Consider the following 18154-nt stretch of genomic DNA (forward strand, 5'->3'; position numbering starts at 1 on the left):
CCGCGGCCGGGCCAGGCCGCAGGCCCCGCGCTAGGCCGCGTTGCTAGGGCCCGTTGCCAGGTGGCTGCGTTGCTAGGGCCCGTTGCCAGGCGGCCCCGCGCAGGCGCGGTGCGCCGCCGCGATCACGTGACGAGGAAGAGGCGGGCGGCGGGAAGATGGCGGCGCCCAGGGGCCGGCGTGCGCGGCGCTGAGCGCGGACGGGTCGTGCGCAGCACCGCCATCCCCCTCCACCACCCCCTTTCGCCGACATGTCGCGACTTATCGTGAAGAACCTCCCTAACGGGGTGAGTGCGCAGCTGGGCGGCGGCGGTTCTGGGGCTGGGGAGAGGGAACAGCGTGTGAGAGGCCCTGGGCGGGGGGGAGAGCTGAGAAAAAGGGACAGGGCTGGTGGTGGGAGAGGAGAGGCTCTGAGATGGGGCAGCCTTAGAGATGGGGGGAGAAAGCGGCCATGGCCGGGGGAGGCTCTGGTGGGGGAAGCAGGGACAGGCCCCCGGGAGGGTCCTGGGGAGGTGAGGAGCCCTGGGAGAAGGGAAAGGCTCCAGGAGAGRGAGCCTCGGGAAAGCCCTGACGGGRACAGGCCCCAGGGGAGGGTGTTTTTGGTGGGAAGGAGCAGGGAGAGGCCCTAAGGAACAAGGGTCCTTGGTTGGGGGGAGCAGGTAGAGGCTTTGGGGCAGGGGGTCCTTTTTGGAGAGTAGAGCAGGAGGATTCCCTGTGARAGGGCCCTTTTGGTAAGGGGTACCACTTACATTGGAATGAACAGGGATTTGGGGCAAGCAGAGAGACACTGATCCTTGGGAATGGAGATTGAGGGAGTCCTGAACAAGCAGTGCCCCAAATGGGACAATTTACTGCGGGCGTTCAGGGAGATCCAGACAGGCAGGAGGCGGGATGGGGAGCACCGGCTGGGGGAGGAGAGGAGCGGCCTGTGGCCGTTGCCCTCCCCTCTTCCCTCGGAGCTGGGCTACGTGGGCGCTGTCGCCCCGCTCTCCGGCTCCCCTTGGTGGTACCCGACACTGCTCCTGGCTGCTTGGCCGAGGGGCCCCGGGCTGCACGAGAGCTGGGTGCCCCTCCTGCCTGGGGAGACCTTGCACAGGGYGATCTGTAGGTGTAGCGGCCTCGTGGGGAAGGGATAACCAGAGTGTTTCACTCCTGCCAGAAACTTCTGCGATTTCTACGCATCTAAACTCCTTTGATAGAAAACATCTCTTTATAGACTTGTCTGTAAAGCATTTCTTTAGCATTTCTCTGTTTTTTTTTTTTTCCCAGATGGATGAGAACCGCTTTAGGAAGCTGTTTGCAGCCTTTGGCACGCTGACCGATTGCTGCTTGAAGTTCACCAAGGAGGGCAAGTTCCGGAAGTTTGGCTTCATTGGCTACAAGTGCGAAGATGAAGCTAAAACAGCAATGAACCATTTTAACAGAAGYTTCATAGACACCTCTAGAATCACAGTGAGTTTTCCTTTAAAAACATCAACTTCATAAGAGTAGAAATGTGGATTTTTCTTACTGTTAAATGTGAAAAGCCGGGGRTGAGGAAAGCCTGAAGAGTTTTCTCTGCAACAAAATAGCAAAACCTGGTGACAGGCCCCACTGCTGAGTCTCAAGCAGGTGTTTGACCCAGATGAGCTCCCTTCTTTGCACTAATGACAATTTCAGTGCTGGTCAAATCAATAGTACTGAATTTTGAGTTGTAGTAATCTGAATTTTTGAACTTGTACTTGCTTGTTTTTTATTTAAAAGCATTCATTTACTTTTCTGGAAAGACAGTGCAGTGATTCATGATGGTCAGGATAGCTTATTTGACTGTGCTTAAATAGACACATTAAGCTCTTCCTCTCACGTTGAGCAAACTGTGTCTACACATTTCTAAAACACGGAGCGAGCTGTTCTTTGCTGTGCTCTCCCCTTTCCTTAGTGGTACAAAGGAGATTCTTGAGTGAGGCTTGTTTTGCTGTTACATTAATTAAAGAGCTTTTGATTCTTTTCAGGTTGAGCTATGCAAGCCTTTTGGCGACCCTTCAAAACCCAAAGCGTGGAGTAAGCACTCTCAAAAACTCCCAGTCTCAGAAAAGCAGCCTGAGAAGCCTGTGACAAATGTAGCTGCTGCCCATGCAAAGAAAGTAAGTCCTGTTTGTTTCCTTGAGAATCCAAGGAAAGGAAAATCCATGTCAGTGACTTGGAAAACAGARCCTTGGCAAAGAGAAGGGCAGTCTGGTTTGTGCTAAAGGGAATGGGGTGCTGAGATAGTGGATGTCTTGTTTTGGCACTTTTTGCCTCAGGACTTTTGCTCCCTGTACCTGTAAGTTTCCTGAGAAGTGGTCTTGGCTGTAGCTCTGTTGAGCCTTTCTAAAAGTGTTTTCTCTTTCTAGGACAAAAAGAAGAAAAATGCAACAGAAAACTTGCAGCAGGTGAGTCKAGGTTGAATTGCAATCCCTTGCTTGTGCCCAAGGAATAATAAAAGTAGCTGCTTTTAGCCCCAGCTGCCTGTTCTGCCCTGAGAAGTGGGATTGCTGGACTCTGGATAAAGACAAACTACACAGCTAGAAGTTCCCTGGTGACCTAAAGGGTGATTTTATCTAATTGCTGCCTTTGCTTTTGTGAAAAAGCATGAGGCTGCATTTAGGGCAGCAGCGCCAGCGGTGTGACCTGCTAGGATGCCCCTAAAAGGGAGAATTTGCAAAACTGTCCCCCCAGTAAAGGCGTGACTCGCTTTACCTCGTGCCTGTGCACAGCACTGATTGCCTAGTGGTCTCTGGACATCCCACTGATGGTGCCAGAGGCATTTGTGTTCATCTAACTTTCTTAGAACTTGATTGATGCTTCTGCATGGTTTCCAGTTTGTATTAAGAGCCATAGTYGAGTAGCTCCTTATTGTACCTCTTCTATTAACTCAAGCAAGGCATATGGTTTAATGAAGCTCCATGATGTACAGTCCAGTTCAACTGCAACAAGCCATGGTTTTAACATCCCTTGCATCAGGGGGCCCTCTTRTATTTTTAATTTTTAACTTGTCCTGTGTGTACGGACCCTGCGTCTGAGTTAGCCCCATCTCAGCAATCTTTTTTTGTTTGACTGTTTTCCAACTGTATGCAAGTTTTGCCATGTTTTGATTGTATATATTTTTTCCCCTTTTCATGTTTTGTTTTCTTCTTTAAAATGCTGTTTAACAGCAGAGTAGGGCTAAGAGACCTTGAAGAATTCACTCCTTAACTTGCGTGTGTAAAGTAGATTCTTACTTATGGGGATTTTTTCTTTCTTTTTTTCTTTCTTTCTTTCTTTGTTTTGTTGGAAATGAGGTTGTGTCTTTGAATTCAAACTGACAGCCAGCTGTCCTGTATCTGTGTTTACGGGTTATCCATTTTCCTTTTCAACAGCTGGAACAAGATAAGACCTTCCAGGAGTTCTTGCAGGTTCACCAGAAACGCTCTCAGGTGGCCACTTGGGCTAATGACACTTTGGTGGAAGAGCCCAAGAAGGAAAAATCAAAGGCACCATCTGATTATCTCAACTTTGATTCTGATGAGTCTGAGGAACTGAGTGATGAGGAGAACGAGAATGAACCCTCTGAAGATGAGAAGGACACCAAAGGTACTGAAGTGACTATCACGCTTTGCTTGTCTTTGCCTCTGTGAATGTAAGGACAGCTAAACTGATGAGACTGAAGATCCACCCAAACTGCTGTGCTACCTCTGGAGAAAGATGCTGTGGTTGGGAAGGTCATTTCTGTAGCTTGAGCCTTTTTCTGTGGATATCTGAATGCCTTCAGTTTTCTTGAACATGGGGAAATGTAATTTCTGGCACTGAAGGGATGACGTTTCCCTTGAGCTCTTAAGTCACTGCCTAGGGAAGAGTGATGGAGTAAAGATTATCCTCTCCAATAACACTCTCCGAGCCTGTAGCCACGTTGAGCACCAGGACTTCCTGAGCTGGATGTAGTTTCTGTTTATTAATGAGCCCTTAATTGATTTCTGTGAACTTATCTGGTCTGCCTGTGACAGATGCATGTTTCTGGAAATGGCTTTGCCTTTGGGCTCTGTTGGAGCACCTTAGAGCCTGTGGAGTGGTAATTTAGTAGTGGGATAACATACAGAGGATTGAGAAATCTGAACTCTAGTTTGGTCCTTGCTGGTCTCTAGTGTCCCTATGCCAGTGGTGCAATGATCAGCCCGTTTTCAGACCTTTTCTCCCATCCTTTAGAGAATTTCCTTATGTTGTTTTTTGGAGTGAATATTTACCATGCATTTCTTTGCATCCATTTGGGCAATTGGCACACTCCCCTCTCCTGTAAAACTAAACCACTGAAAATCACCCTTGGGGTCACTTTGAAGTATTTTATTGAAACTGAGACATAATTCACTATGAGATCCCTTGAGCTTTCTAATTACATTTTTACAGAAAAAGGGTTGCTTTGGAAAAAAGATGACATGTCAGTTTGGAGGTTGCTAAAATGAGGTTGCCCTGCAGTTCTCCATTCCTTTCTCCATGTGTAAAGGCCAGAGAATAGGAAGGTCATTGTGGTGATTTTTAGTTGTTCTCATGTTTTATGTGGTTGAAGAGAAAGCAGGAATATTTGTGGGTAAGACTTCTCAGTTCTTTCCTCTCTTACAGTAAAGAAAAGCCAGAAGAAGAAGGCAGCTGCCAGGGGAGACCTCTCAGATATGGATTACCTGAAATCCAAAGTGGTGAAAGGTTCTTCCTCTTCATCCAGTGCAGAAGAGACAGACAGTGAAGAACTGGAAGAGAAAAATGAGAGTGAGGAGGATTCAGGAATTGCAGAAACCATCAGCACACACAAAAGAAAAAAAGAGCAAGAGATAGCAGTAGAAAAGAAGAAGAAAAAGAAGAAGAAGAAAAGCTCTATACTAGAGGTATAACTGAACTTTTTTTTTTGTCTGATTTGTAGCAGAAACCCAGTGGCATAATATATATACCAGTCAATCTCTGTGAGAAGGAGATGAAAACTTCAGGCCTGCAGGACCCCAGGTGCTCCATTTCTTGAGCCACATGGAAGAAGCTAATGAAGTTTGCTGCTGAAATTCCCCTTCTAGGAAACACACTGTGCARCAAGTGCTGTGGCTTTTGTTGTTTCACAGGATTCTTCTTTCTTCTTCTGTCCTTTTATCCAGCAGAAGAACCAGCTCAGCTCAGAGGAAGCCACCACACCATACACAGTGAAACTACGTGGTGCCCCATGGAACGTCACTGAGGCAAGTGATTCCCAAGACTGGGAATGGTGGTGTAAGGGTGTTCCCAGTTTGTAACTCACTGTCTTTGTGATGGAAAAGTTCGAGAGTTGTTTGGGCAGCTGGGGGAATCTTTCAAACAGGATCCAGAAGCATTGCRTGTGTGTCTGAAACCTTGCCCTGCCTGTATTTAAGAAACCATTTAAATAATTATTATTCTTCTCTGCAGCAAAAAATTCGGGAATTCCTCCTGCCTCTGAAGCCAGTAGCAATCCGAATAGAAAAAAACACCCAGGGCAAAAAGACAGGTAATGTGTTTGTGTGCAAGGGGGATTGGATCTGTGAGTTGGAAGACCTCTCTTGGGCTCAGCCTCTGCCCTTGTTGTCTGTGGTTCSAAACTGCTAGTTTGTGCCCCAATTCTTGCACGTCCTTCTGTGACTCCCAGCTTTCCTGCCCACATTGGTATCTGTGGGATGCAGAGGGGTCCTGATGATCTCTGGATCAGCCACAGAGCTGCTACAGCAGCCAGACTGGGTCTCCCTGGAGACTCTGATTATTTGAGCATCCGTTGGAAAGGGTTTTGGAGCAGGGCTTTGGAGCTGGCAAGGAACTCGGCTAGATGCAGCTTTCCTTTATAGCCTTGCAGCAGATTCCCCTTTTCTTTGCCATCGTTGGCTTGGCTTCACACCTGGGAAAGACTACTTTGGCTGTTAAACTGTGCTTGTTTGGTGTGAGAATGAGCTTTTAAAAGCCAACCTTCCAATTTGAGATCTGACATGGCCATTTTCAGGCTGCTTTGAAATTTTAATGGGAGCCAAATGCTTCATCTGTAGGAATCTATAGAGGAAAACCTGATTCACACTTAATTAGCCGATCAGTGAATGTTTGTTTCCCCACATGATGCTCAATTGAGCCTTTGCTTCCTCCAAGGTTATATCTTTGTTGACTTGAAGAGTGAAGCAGAAGTGAGGAAGGCCTTGAAGCGCAATAAAGAATACATAGGTAAGGGCTATTTGTTCTTTCCTGTTGTGGCTGAAGGAGATGGTGTGGGGATCAGCTGCTGAAGTGTTCGCTGCTAAAGTATCTCTTGTTGCCCTTGTTTCTCTCCAGGCACATGGTGGGGGTGGTTTCCTCTGCTTAACTGAAACGAGGTAACCAGGTGCTGTGTCAGTGCCCTCGAAAGTAGCAGAGAATTGGCAAGAGACTGAGCTGTACATTGCTTTTTGACCCTTGTTTTTGTCTGGTGCTTGGAGTGTGTCCTGCTCTTGGTACAGAAATGATATTGTTTGAATCTGGCTGTGACTGTGCAGGGGATTTGTAAAACTGGTTCTGTAAGCCTGTGTCTKAGTCCTGTTCTTGGCCTTGTCCTTAATGGAGCTAGACTTAAATTTGCAAAAATCCCATGCAGAATGGGAATATCTACTTCAGGGCCYGTGGACTAGGTTGGCAGAGACACAAGGCCTGGAGCTCTACATCSTGGCCGTGGGAAAGGGGACTGTGAAATTGTCTAGCAAACGTTATCCCCTTTTTCATGAAAACTGATTTTTTTTCCTTGAAACTTCCTGCTGCCCCCCTCTTTATTTCTATTTTATTATTATAAATCAAGCTGAGTTGTGCTTAAAGTTTGTGGAATTAGAGTTGCTTATGTTACTGGCTCCTTAAGCACTGGTATCAAGTGTCTGAGAAGGGTTTGGAGCTTTGGGAAGTGTCTAATGTACCTCTGTATGTGTTTGTGAGTTAGGGGGCCGATACATTGAGGTATTCCGACATGAGAACACCCCAAAAAAGGAAGTCACAGCGGAGAGCAATGACCAGCCATGGCAAAGAATAAAAAGGGATGATGAGGAAGAAGAGGACTTGTCTGAAACGGGGAGACTCTTTATCAGGAATCTTCCCTTTACCAGTACTGAGGAGGACTTGGAGAAGCTCTTCTCCAAGTATGGTAAGCAACCACTGTGGGATGGGGACTTGCAGGGCTATATTGTTCTTTCTTCCAGATGAAAATCTGATGGGTTCTACTGGGATGGGAATAAGAAGAAGAAAACTGAAAGTGCCTTATGCATAGAAGAGTCTTTTCTCATGCAAGAGATCGTTACGTTCTGTAGATAAATGAATCTCTATGGCCAAAATGCAACCTAAGTTGTTTTCGTGTCTGTGTCAGGTGGGGATTCCAGGCTGTCCTTCTCTAGCTTAAAGTTGAATAAACTGACATTGGTTTTGGCATTAGATTGCCCTAGGGAGAAGAAAGGGTTTAGTTTTGGACATCTTTCTTCCTGACTTCAGTTAAATGCAGCTGCCCAGAATTTGCTGTTTGTGTCATTTGTGCGGATGTTACACTTGTGTGTCACCTCAAGGTTGCAGTCTGGATTTGGGCTGGATTTGTTGGGCCTGTCTTGTTAGTCTCCAGTCAGCAGCTCTTTACTCAGACTAGTACCTCGCTGCCCTCCTTTCCGTAATGTGCAGAGCTGCTCTGCCCTCCCTGGTCCCTTCCTCCCCTAGCTTTGGCAGCAGATGCCAGTACAGAGAGCCACTGTAGCCCATGCTGGTTGTACTAGGGACATCTCTCATGGAAAGGCTTTTCCTTTTGCAGGGCCCATCTCGGAGATCCATTTCCCCATAGCCAGACTGACCAAGAAACCCAAAGGATTTGCATTCATCACATATATGATGCCTGAGCATGCAGTGAAGGCCTATGCAGAAATGGACGGGCAGGTGTTCCAGGTATGGTGATAGGGGCTTGTGCTGTCCGACCGCAGCTGSTGGGGACAGTTTGTTAGTGATGTGGTCAGGTCTTTGTTTCTGTGCTTGCCAAAATGGATCCCTGCTATATGGGAAGCACAGTTGCTACAACAGAGCCATGGTGGTTTGAGCAGCCCCGCAGATACCCAAATCTGACCCAGAATGATATTGAAGCCCCTCAGTCTGTCATTTTGTATGGCCACGTTGAGTTGCTGTGGTGTCATCTTTGAGCAAAAGGGAAGGAAAGTTCCTTTCTTCCAGCTATGTCACCTGACTGGGAGGACACCTTGACACCTTTTCTTTCTGTTCAATTCACGAGCTTCTGGTATTAATTTCAGAACTGCTGGTTCTCTTCGTCCTTTTCTCCAGGGCAGAATGCTGCATATTTTACCATCCACCATCATAAAAAGAAAGGAAGATGCAGAGGCAGAAGAATCCTCCTCATACAAGAAGCAGAAGGAGGCCAAGGACAAAGCCAACAGGGCCAGGTACAGAGGTGTTTTGTAGTGGCATAAGAACACAACCTGCCAGATTCTCAATTGACCAGAAAAACTGTGCATTCTTTACGGGGCTTGTGTAGATTACCCAAGTCAATAAACTCTGACTGTGCAGCTTTCAGTTTCCTTTATCTGTGACCTGTTTCGCTCTYTTTCTTCTCAATGTGTAATTCTAGTAGTTCAGTGAGGAGCAGAAAAACCTGATTTTCAGTGACTTCCAATATGAGTTGGATGCTGTAGTGTCTAGTAAATGTTGGTCTAATACTGTGACTCTTTTGAGTAGTGATTCCAAATCAATTGGGTCTTTTTTCTCAGCGTGGCCATCTGTATTTCTGAAACTTGTAGAAACTTTGGAGATCTTCTTCCTGGAAGATTTGCTGGGAAGAAGACAAAACTTTTTAACTTGAAGGAGAAAGAACATAGCTGTGTTCTGCTCCACAGTGCTGGGATCTTGCGAAGTGATCTGAACTTCCAGCACTGATTTCTGCACCTGCRTAGCCAAGACTGCTTACTTGCCATTCACTTCTCCCTCATCCTGTCCCTTGGCTAAGGATCTTCGCCGTCCTTTCCCTCTAGCTTATCCCCCCTGGCTGCTAGTGATAACATTCAAAGCTGTTTTTTTCTCAGGGCCACTGACTAGAGAAATGCCAGGGAAGAAGAGCCTGGGTGACCCTGGGCCTGACTTTTTCTTCCTGTCTCTCTAGCTCTCACAACTGGAACACACTGTTTGTGGGGACAAATGCTGTGGCCGATGCCATTGCTCAGAAATACAATGCTCCCAAAAGCCAAGTCCTGGATCACGTGAGTTGAGTTTTTGATCAACCTGGGAAGGGCAGGTTATTTTTCTGTCTATCTCTTCACCACCAGAACTTATCTGGTCTTTTTGTGCCCAAAAGAGTGCACAACACAGTGTTCATGACACTGATTGATCATGAACACCCAGCAGTCAGATTGAAGGATCCATGGTCCTGTAGCCTCATCGAGCTTCATGACAAAATAACTGCCCCCACCCTGGCTTTCCTGGCTGAATTTTGCACTTCTGGGTGCTGGAAATTTATAACCTATAGCTTATTCTTCCTGGAGACGTCATTTTGACTTTAGGGCTGCTTTCTGGTTCCAACAGCAAAACTCTCAGCAGCTTCAAAGGAGCTGGAGCATTTTACCTTCAAGCTCTCTGCAGAGTTCTCTTCAGGTCTGATTCTGAGAGCAGCAGGAAAATCAAGTGCCCAGCATTTTCTGGGGTAAAACACTTTGCTGTTTTGCTTTGGCCTGTGTCACACTGTTGATCTCCTTGCCTGCAGGACAGCAAAGACAGCGTGGCAGTGAGGGTTGCATTGGGAGAAACTGAGCTCGTCCAGGAAATCCGCCGGTTCCTCATTGAGAATGGAGTCAGCCTGGATTCCTTCAGTCAGGTGAGATGTCCAGCAGCAAAGTGGAACTACCTTTTCTAAATGATTGTCTGGTCTTGGGGTCCTTAGCTTACATAGAAATTGGTAACTGAATTCTCAGCATTTTGCAGGATTAAACCCTCAGATGGATTGAAAACTGTTCGTTTGAATATGCAACCACCCCTAGAATGGCTTTAAATGTCCTGCAGTGTGATTTCTGGCAGTAGGCAGAGAGTGAGTCCTGTGTCCATACCAGGGTGGACCTGGAGCTCAAATCTCTGTGTATGAGCATGTGTGAAATGGGAGTTTTGTTTTGAGATGTGGATCTTGTTGATAAAATGTATTCTGAAAGACTGTTGGCCCTGTTATGCCCTGTAACAGGGTGACATGGAGCGAGAGAGCATGTTGCATTGGATCTGAAATCATCAGTTGCTTAGAATTTATCGTTTTTTACTTCTTTTGTTCTATTTCTCTTTCCTTTTTCCCCTCCAAATGTTACAGGCCGCTGGTGAGCGGAGTAAAACCGTGATCCTGGTGAAGAACCTCCCTGCCGGGACGAGGAGAGCAGAACTTGAGGAGGTTTTTGGCAAACATGGCAGCCTGGGCCGCGTGCTACTCCCAGAAGGTGGCATCACAGCTATTGTGGAGTTCCTGGAGCCAACTGAGGCCAAGCAAGCTTTCACCAGGCTGGCCTACACCAAGGTGAGCATGRCACGGAGCAGGCAGCTGCCCAGAGAGTGTTGCTTGGTAGGACATCCTGCCAGGCTGGCAAAAGGAGCTGGAGCACTGAATGCTGCCCAGTTGGCTAGTAGAAATTGGTTTGTGTGTGTGAAGTCTTGAGGATGAGAACGGGCAGTTTGTCTGAGTGATTCTGATTAACTGTGATCCTGCAGAAAGGAGAACTTGCTGCAGATATGAGATCCCAAGAGCTTTTTAGGAAAGAAAGTTGGCCCCAGAAGGGTCATTGCTGTTTTTCTCTCTCCCTTGGATTTAGAGAGATGCCAGGTGTATCCTTATGCARCAGTAGCTGAGCAGGGCTCTCAGCCTGCGTGGGCACCAAGGACTGACAGGGAGAGAAGGCTCCAATAAGCCCACGGTGTCTCAGTGGCCTGAAAAGTGTTTTTGTCACCTTTTGTGGTACAGAAGTATGGTACYGAAGCCAAGAGCATGCCTTGGACACCATTTGCCTCTTTGTGGCCTTGCTCCATGACGTATAGATGTCATATGCCAGGCTGTGGCCCTGGGTGCAGTTTTGCTTGGGTGAAAGAACTGAGTCATCTGCAAATGCTGCTCAGCTTTTCCCCTCCAGTTTCCCATAAGAAAGCGTTTAGTGATCTGTCCTCTCTCCAGGTCTTGCCCTCCACTCTCTAATTTTCTTCTGTGTTGTCTTTACAGTTTCACACAGTGCCGCTATATCTGGAATGGGCTCCAATGGGTGTCTTTTCTGGGCCAGCACCTCAGAAACAAACCCTTGAGGTTCCAGAAGGGGAAGGGAAAGTAAAGCTGGAATCAGGTAAGAGCTTTGACCTTGAAACAGAAACATCTCTGATTGTTTCCCTGCTCTTTTCTGTGTGAAATGGCAACTCTGAGGATCCCAACACTTCTGGGATCATGGAATCACAGAATGGTTGAGGTTGGAAAGGACCCTCTAGAGATCATCTAGTCCAAATCCCCTGCTCCAGCAAGGGATCCTTAGGGATCCTCAGAGATCCTGCTCCAGCAGGGATCCAGCACGTAGCACAGGGTGGCATCCAGGTGGCTTTGGAAGATCTCCAGAGAAGGAGACTCCGCAGCCTCCCTGGGCAGCCTGTGCCAGGGCTCTGTCACCCAAATGGACATGTCATCCAAATGTCTCTCAACTGGAATGGAACCAATGTTATCTCAAGCTCTTCGTATGGTCCCTAAGGGACATGTGAGTCCCTGCAGTGTGTTCATTCATGTTGCATGTGACTGTTGCACTTGTTCTTGTCTCKGATTTCATTGCTGCCTGGGTAAGACGTGGAGAGTCCAGCGCTGTTTGCAGCACCCGGAGCAGAATCCAGTTTGGGTTGGACTGATGTGAGCTCTTGTTTTTGGCAACGGGAAGAAATTTGTGTTCTTTGTCCAGTATTGGCAGCTGCAGTAKGGCAGGTGATTGTGTCGAGCGTGTGTATCCCTGCTTGGACAGCAGTGTGGGCAATCCGAGACAGGAACGGTGYGGAGGCTCCTGGATAATGCAGTGCTCACGGCCTTGGAAATGCTCGGACAGCTACTTGGATGGGAATGCAGATGCCATTATCAGCTGTGATGATGGTCCAGCCCAGCCTGGCTGTTTCTTAGCTGTGCTTTGCCAAAGCAGAAGCCCCACGATACCAAATTGAGTCCTACCTCCCTGTCGCCAGGACAGGGCCTGGTGTTGGCAGCAGTCGTAGGGACGGCGTTAGCTGCTCTGCCTAAGCAAAGCCCTAGCCCAGCTGAACCTGCGTGCGGATTCCTCCTGTGTAAGGACCCAGGCCGAGCCCTTGAGCTCACAGCGACGACGGGAGCCCCAGCAGCAGCAGCTCAATCACCCRTGGCGGCCTGTGGGTCCCTGCCCACGTTTCTTTGTGCGCTGCACGCCTCGCCCGGACCATTTCCCACTGCTCCCACTGCGCAGATGCAACCTGCCTCCATCTCCCCTGCGAAAACGAAATCTTCCTTGTGTATTTAAAGCCTTGCACGATGCCCTTTTTATTTTAAGGSAGAGTCCTGCCTTTGTTCCTTTGCTGGAAGCGCACTCAGGCCTGGGGTTTGGGGAGGGGGAGAGGAAAAAGCTGAAAAGCGCCTTTGCGGGCTGCAGTTCTGCAGGCAGGGCGCAGGGGAGGCCGAGAGGCAGGGGGAGGTTTTTATCTCGCCGTAGCCGAGACCCTCACCTCAAGATAAAGGGCTTTAAGCGCCGCAGCTCCTGGAAGGCTGCGCGGGGCTGATAATGGTCTTTGCTGCCAGCGTCGCGGAGAGGGAAGGGAGGGGATGTGCAGGGAACGCGCCTTGCATGGAGGCTCCTTTTCAGCCCTCCCCCATCTCGCTCCATCTCTTCCCTCCCCCTTCCCCAAATGAGTTTTTCTTCAAAGGTGATGGGTTTTTTTTCCTCCTTTCGGCGCTGGCAGGTCTCCAGGCAGCGGGAGCGAGGCGGATTTGACCAGCCAACCGAGGAGGCTGGGGCTGCGTGATGCCAAGGGGCCGGGGAGGCCGGCTGGATGGAACCAAATGGGGAAAAGCGGCTCTGGGGATGGAGCGAGGGCTCCCCGAGCGCCCTGGAGCCAGAGCGGCTTCCCCTCGGGTGGAATGAGGGAGAACTAAGCCTGTAAAAAGCACCCAAGGTGGGAGATGTGTTAATGCCAACGGGAGGTGATTAGCTTGGCCCTCCTGAGCTCAGCATCAGCTCTGCTCTAGGAGATGGAGCCAGCCTGAGAGACAAGGTATCCAGCAAGTAAATGAGCCAGAGCTTGTGTGTACTCTCTGGTGTCTAATAAGGCCCTAGTCCCCCTGCAGACTGTGCTGCAGCGAGGACACTAAAAGTCCTCTCTTCTGCGGCCACCCAGGAGCTCTGAGCCCTTCATTGTGTCAAATACTGTTTTGGACAAGGCCTCAAAACTCCATAATGGAATTTAGATGTCCCAGAGGAAGTTGTTGTGCTGAATTGCTGCTTAATTTTTGGCTTTCTTTATCCCAGTGTGTTCAATTGGATGCGCTGAGACTTGAAGCTGTGTAAGAAGACGTGAGGAAAGGCTGGGTGTTTTAGCATATAAAGCTCAGAGTCAGCTAAAGATCATGTCAACCCGCTGCTGTGAGGCAGAGCTGCAAGGCATCAGTAGGAGGGTTGGGAACATTTTGGTCAGTTCAGCGACTGGCAGATACTGATTTTTCTCCAACTTTTATGGAGTTAGTGGTGTAAGGGAAGTGGCTGATGTTGGTGCTGATGGTGTTCAGTGCGTTGCGCATCCTGCCTGGCTCTCATTTCCCTTTCTTGCTGTCCTCCATCGTCTTTGTAGCCAGCCATGCCTCACACTTCTTGCCTGGATTCAAAAGATTGAAAGGATTCRAAGGATTGAAAGGCTCTTCCAGGGAAATACAGGTCTCCCTCCCTCACTGCCTGAGCTTCCTTCCTACGCTCTGTTTTGGGGTGAGGGCCCCTTGCATAGTGCAGCAGGTGTCTGGTTTTGCTGTGAGGGTGTTTGGATGCTGGGGAAGAAGGTCCCTGGAATGGTGTGTTTGAAGAACAGGCAATATTTGAGTTTCCCCAAGGATGACATGTTCACATACCCCGTGTTGAGCCTGCTTCAGGCTGTGCTCATCTAGGAAGAGCTGCAAAGAAATGGCTTATTCCTGTGCAACTAGCAGCTGGAGCAGGAAGCAACTCAGCCAGGATTTGTCTTTGCTACATCTTACAATGTTGGGTTTGTTTTCTCTGTATCAGGTAATGACACTGACAAACCTGGAAAGAGCTCGGAGGTACCAGCTGCACAGGAAGAAGAGGARGAGGAGGAGGAGGAGGAAGAAGAAAGCATTCCGGGGTGTACCTTGTTCATCAAAAACCTCAACTTTGCCACCACAGAAGACACGCTGAAGGAGGTGAGCTGTGGGCAAGGAAGGAGGACTAGGTTTTGCTGAGCACAGTCTGCTCGGAGGAGCAGGAAGGTCAGGGTTTAGGGCCAGACTGTGATGCCTGTTGGAGTAAGGTCCTTGTTCGTTGCACAGGCTTCAGAAGCAAGAGCCCTGGTCTTGCTTAATGGTGCAAGAGACAAACTGCTCTGCAGTGCTAGTGTGGGCAGGGCGAGGTGTTCACAGGAGTTAATTTGCAGCCAGCGTGACCTTGTAATGATAGAAGAGAGAGCACTGGATTATGCTGGGACTGAGAACCGCCACTTTTGCATTTTAGGCATCGATTAGACAAAACATGTCTGAAACGCGTTTCATGTGGCTGAATTCCATCTTGGGACAGGTGGAAGCAATAGAAAATCTTATAAGACTCTCCACTATCCATACTTTGTGTAACGCTTCTCCCTGGGACCAGCACTTCTGCCGCCGTGGTAGCGCTTTGTGTGTTAATGTATTTAATGCATGGTTTCACTGAGACGCTCTTTTCATCTAAGTTTCTAACTACGTTGAGCTGTCTGTGCCTTGGCAAGGGAGCCCATGCTGCTTTACCTCAGCAAGGGGAGATATTGTAGCATTTCTAAAGCCAGGTGGCTTTAGAATAGTTCTGAAAAGCTAGTTTAATTGCCCAAAGACCTATTACTTTGTAATCTCCTACCTGTCCTTGAAGTCGGAGCAGTTGGCATACCCTGGCTCTGTGAAGGGAGACTTCTTTCTCCACTGACAGCATGACAGCAAAACAGRTGTCCAAGCAGTCTTTTTTTTATGGATAGCAAGTGAGCTTGGCTTGCATGCAGGTGCCAAAGGGGCAGAGCGCAGCACATTCAGCCTGTGCTGTCATTCATGGGGCTGGGATAGACTGGGAGCGGRAAGAGCTCGAGTGATTTGTGGTCCCAGTATCCTGGCAGGTATCCGGTATCCAAGCACTTACCTTCATAAGAGCAGCGTGGAGACTTTGATGCAGGTCCTGGAGCTAGGCAGGGTTCCTCATGCTCTTGCCTGACACTGCCAACCTCCTCCTCCAGGAAATGGTCAGGAGGAGAGGAAATCGGCTCCAGCACCCCAGTGCCCACAGCAGCAGCTCATACCTCCCTGCTAGAATACTGCCCTTACAATCTGGGTGGGTTTGGAAGGAGCAATCTCGAATGTTGTCGTGGCAGTTGCCCACCCCTRAAGTCTATACCTGGGTGAGGGTGATTTGTAATCTACAGCGTTCCTCCACTATGGATTGTGGCTCCTCCAGAGCCATTCCAGGTCCCTGCACAGTTATTGATGACCGATGAAGAATTTGTGGGATTAATTGTGCATAGATTTGTTTAAAAATGTGCATTTCTTAGTGTATCTCTATCTGTATAGAAATAACTTTATGAGAAAGGTCCCCAGCTGCGCTGTCTCCTTGTTAGGTGTGCGACGGGGGGAGGTGGGCCCATGAGTGTGTGTTCCTGGCTCTGGAAGAGGCCCACGTTGTCACTTGAGTTGAGTTGCAAGCTTTTGACAAAGAGAATTAAGTCACGTGTCTAAATTCCTTGCAGATATTCTCCAAAGTGGGAGCAGTGAAGAGCTGCACAATATCCAAGAAGAAAGACAAAGCAGGTACTCTAGATGTTGCTGTTCAATTCCTTCCCTCAGCTGGTTGCCGAGGGCTCAGGTGTGGCGTTGCTTTTGCATTTGTCTGTCATTGGTGAAATTCTTAATATGCCTAGAAGTATGCCTGTTGAAATGGCTGAAAACAGCAACCAAATATACGCCAGGGTTCAGTCTAGAAGGTTAAGCTCAATTGTGAGGTTTGTGAAGATGTGGCCTTCTCTTGAGATCAGGATAGAGAAGCCAGCTCCTTCAGGATCGTAGAAGAGAGCAGAATGGAAGTTGAATGGAGCCAGTGCCCCGTGTTGATTAAACGTGTACAAAATGCTTTAAACACAGAAGCAACCAGCGTCTTCAAGGATGTCTGGTGGAGTACGGTGCTGAGTGAGGGTAGTTTGCCTTCTGCCTGCCTCCTGTGAACCCCGGTGTGCCGCTGTGGTGGGCGGCTGTGTCTGCTGTGCTGCCTGTGCCTGGCTTCAGGGCGGCTGCTTGGGAAGGCTTGCTAAAGATAAGCACTGACTAGGTCTTGTTCCAAGATTTTAAACTAGTGCGTTGCAGAGTTTCATGGGGATTTGCCTTGGGAAATCTATCTACAGAGCTGCTCTTGCATGGATATTCCAAGTCTGATCCATTCAGAAAGGAGAGGGGAAAAAAAAAGAGTGGGTGAAAGAAAACTCTGTGCTGCTCAAATGTACAGCTGCAGGCGTGAGGAGTCTGCACGATTTGGGTTTAGGCTGGTCTCATTCTCCTTTCCAAAGCCACCTGCTTCAGTCATTACAGGGTGATGATCTCTGTTGGCCTGCTGCCATTGGAGCTTTGAAGTTGGAAACGGGATGTTTTGTTTCCAGTGGTGGCATTGTGGGCTTTTTTTTTYCCTTTTTTCATCCAGCCTTATTGATGGACTTTTGAAATTGTTAGTGCATTCTTTAGAATTCTTTAGAATGGGGATGTTGTGAGCTGTGCTGGTTCAGGGAAGAACTGAAGAGATGTGAGGTCYCATCTTAGGGTTCGAAGATGGAGCTGCCCCTCCACGTTTATCCATTTGCTAGTTGTCTTGCAGACATCAAAGGCGTCCTGTCTCTTGGGTGAAACACAGGGCTTGCACCTCTTGCTAATGGGAATACAGCTTTATTTAAGAGTGTGTGAAGTGTTGATCAAAAGGAATTCCTGGATGGGCTCTGGATTAGAGAAGTGTCATCTAGAGACTGCCCTACAGCCTGTCCATTTCTGTCTCRGGGCAAAAGTTGCACTCATTCCCAGGTTGTTGGCAAACCTTCCAAATGAAGGTCATGAGGAAAAAGTTCTAGTATAGAAAAGGTGTGTGCATCCGTCCTGATATCCATCTTGGTATCCACCTTGACTATGAACAGCTTCTGTTTTGTACAACTTGTAATTAATGTTCTGTTTAACATGGATGCACTACARTTATGCAAAGCCAAAATCTCTTCTGTGTATGACTTCAGTTATCCCCTGATATGAGCTCCAAAACAAGCAAGGCCAGGCTGTTCAAACAGAGCATCTGTCCTAGAGCAGTATCTTGTTCAGCAGTGAGCAGTGGTGGGTGATCTGCTTAATATCCCTCATTCCTGCTAATATAACAAGTTTCCTTTCTCTTCTCATAGGTGCTTTGCTTTCCATGGGCTTTGGATTTGTGGAGTACAAGAAGCCAGAGAGYGCTCAGAAAGCCCTACGTCGACTCCAGGTAAGCTTCAGTTGTCCCGATGTCCTTCCATAGGTGATGGACAAAGGATTGGATGACCCATGAAATTCAGGGATATCCCTAGCCAGGGATATCACTGTTGTGAGTGATACTGTACTGATGGCGTGGTCTCTAAAATGGATTAGGCCTGAGAGGGAAGAGGTTTTGTAAGACCTCATGCAGTAGACTCGTCTAGTAGTGATCCAGTGCAGAGGTGGCAGAAAATATAGAATGCTTGGAGTTCAATGAGTTTATCCTGCAATGTTTCCTTTACAGAGGAGACRGAGAGCCGGGCCTCAACTAAGAATTAACTGCTGCTTGGTGTTTAGTGCTGTGAAGGTCACAGTTTCATCCTTTGTGAATCTGCTGTTCCTCCAGAGTCTTCTAGCCTTATGCCTTCTCCATGACAAGCGCTATAGGGTTGGGCTGCAGAGGAACGACTCGTCCCT

General features: G+C 48.2%; 1 protein-coding gene across 1 annotated transcript in view; it reads left to right on the forward strand.

Annotated features, from left to right (window-relative positions):
- Positions 1-228: 228 nt before the first annotated feature.
- RBM19 (RNA binding motif protein 19) overlaps positions 229-18154 on the forward strand; it is a 58741-nt gene continuing 40815 nt past the window's right edge. The window contains exons 1-19 of the mRNA XM_026037817.1: positions 229-284; positions 1267-1449; positions 1989-2120; positions 2370-2408; positions 3375-3588; positions 4609-4868; positions 5127-5207; positions 5413-5491; positions 6115-6186; positions 6926-7126; positions 7775-7905; positions 8293-8411; positions 9125-9221; positions 9722-9832; positions 10310-10510; positions 11204-11321; positions 14244-14398; positions 15955-16015; positions 17629-17708. Coding sequence (XP_025893602.1) covers positions 249-284; positions 1267-1449; positions 1989-2120; positions 2370-2408; positions 3375-3588; positions 4609-4868; positions 5127-5207; positions 5413-5491; positions 6115-6186; positions 6926-7126; positions 7775-7905; positions 8293-8411; positions 9125-9221; positions 9722-9832; positions 10310-10510; positions 11204-11321; positions 14244-14398; positions 15955-16015; positions 17629-17708 — 2370 coding nt within the window. The 5' untranslated portion in view covers positions 229-248. The remainder of the gene's footprint in view (positions 285-1266; positions 1450-1988; positions 2121-2369; positions 2409-3374; positions 3589-4608; positions 4869-5126; positions 5208-5412; positions 5492-6114; positions 6187-6925; positions 7127-7774; positions 7906-8292; positions 8412-9124; positions 9222-9721; positions 9833-10309; positions 10511-11203; positions 11322-14243; positions 14399-15954; positions 16016-17628; positions 17709-18154) is intronic.

The sequence above is a fragment of the Nothoprocta perdicaria genome, unplaced genomic scaffold (genome assembly GCF_003342845.1).
Source record: "Nothoprocta perdicaria isolate Ctin4 unplaced genomic scaffold, notPer1 scaffold_2, whole genome shotgun sequence".
In the NCBI taxonomy this organism is placed as follows: Eukaryota; Metazoa; Chordata; class Aves; order Tinamiformes; family Tinamidae; genus Nothoprocta; species Nothoprocta perdicaria.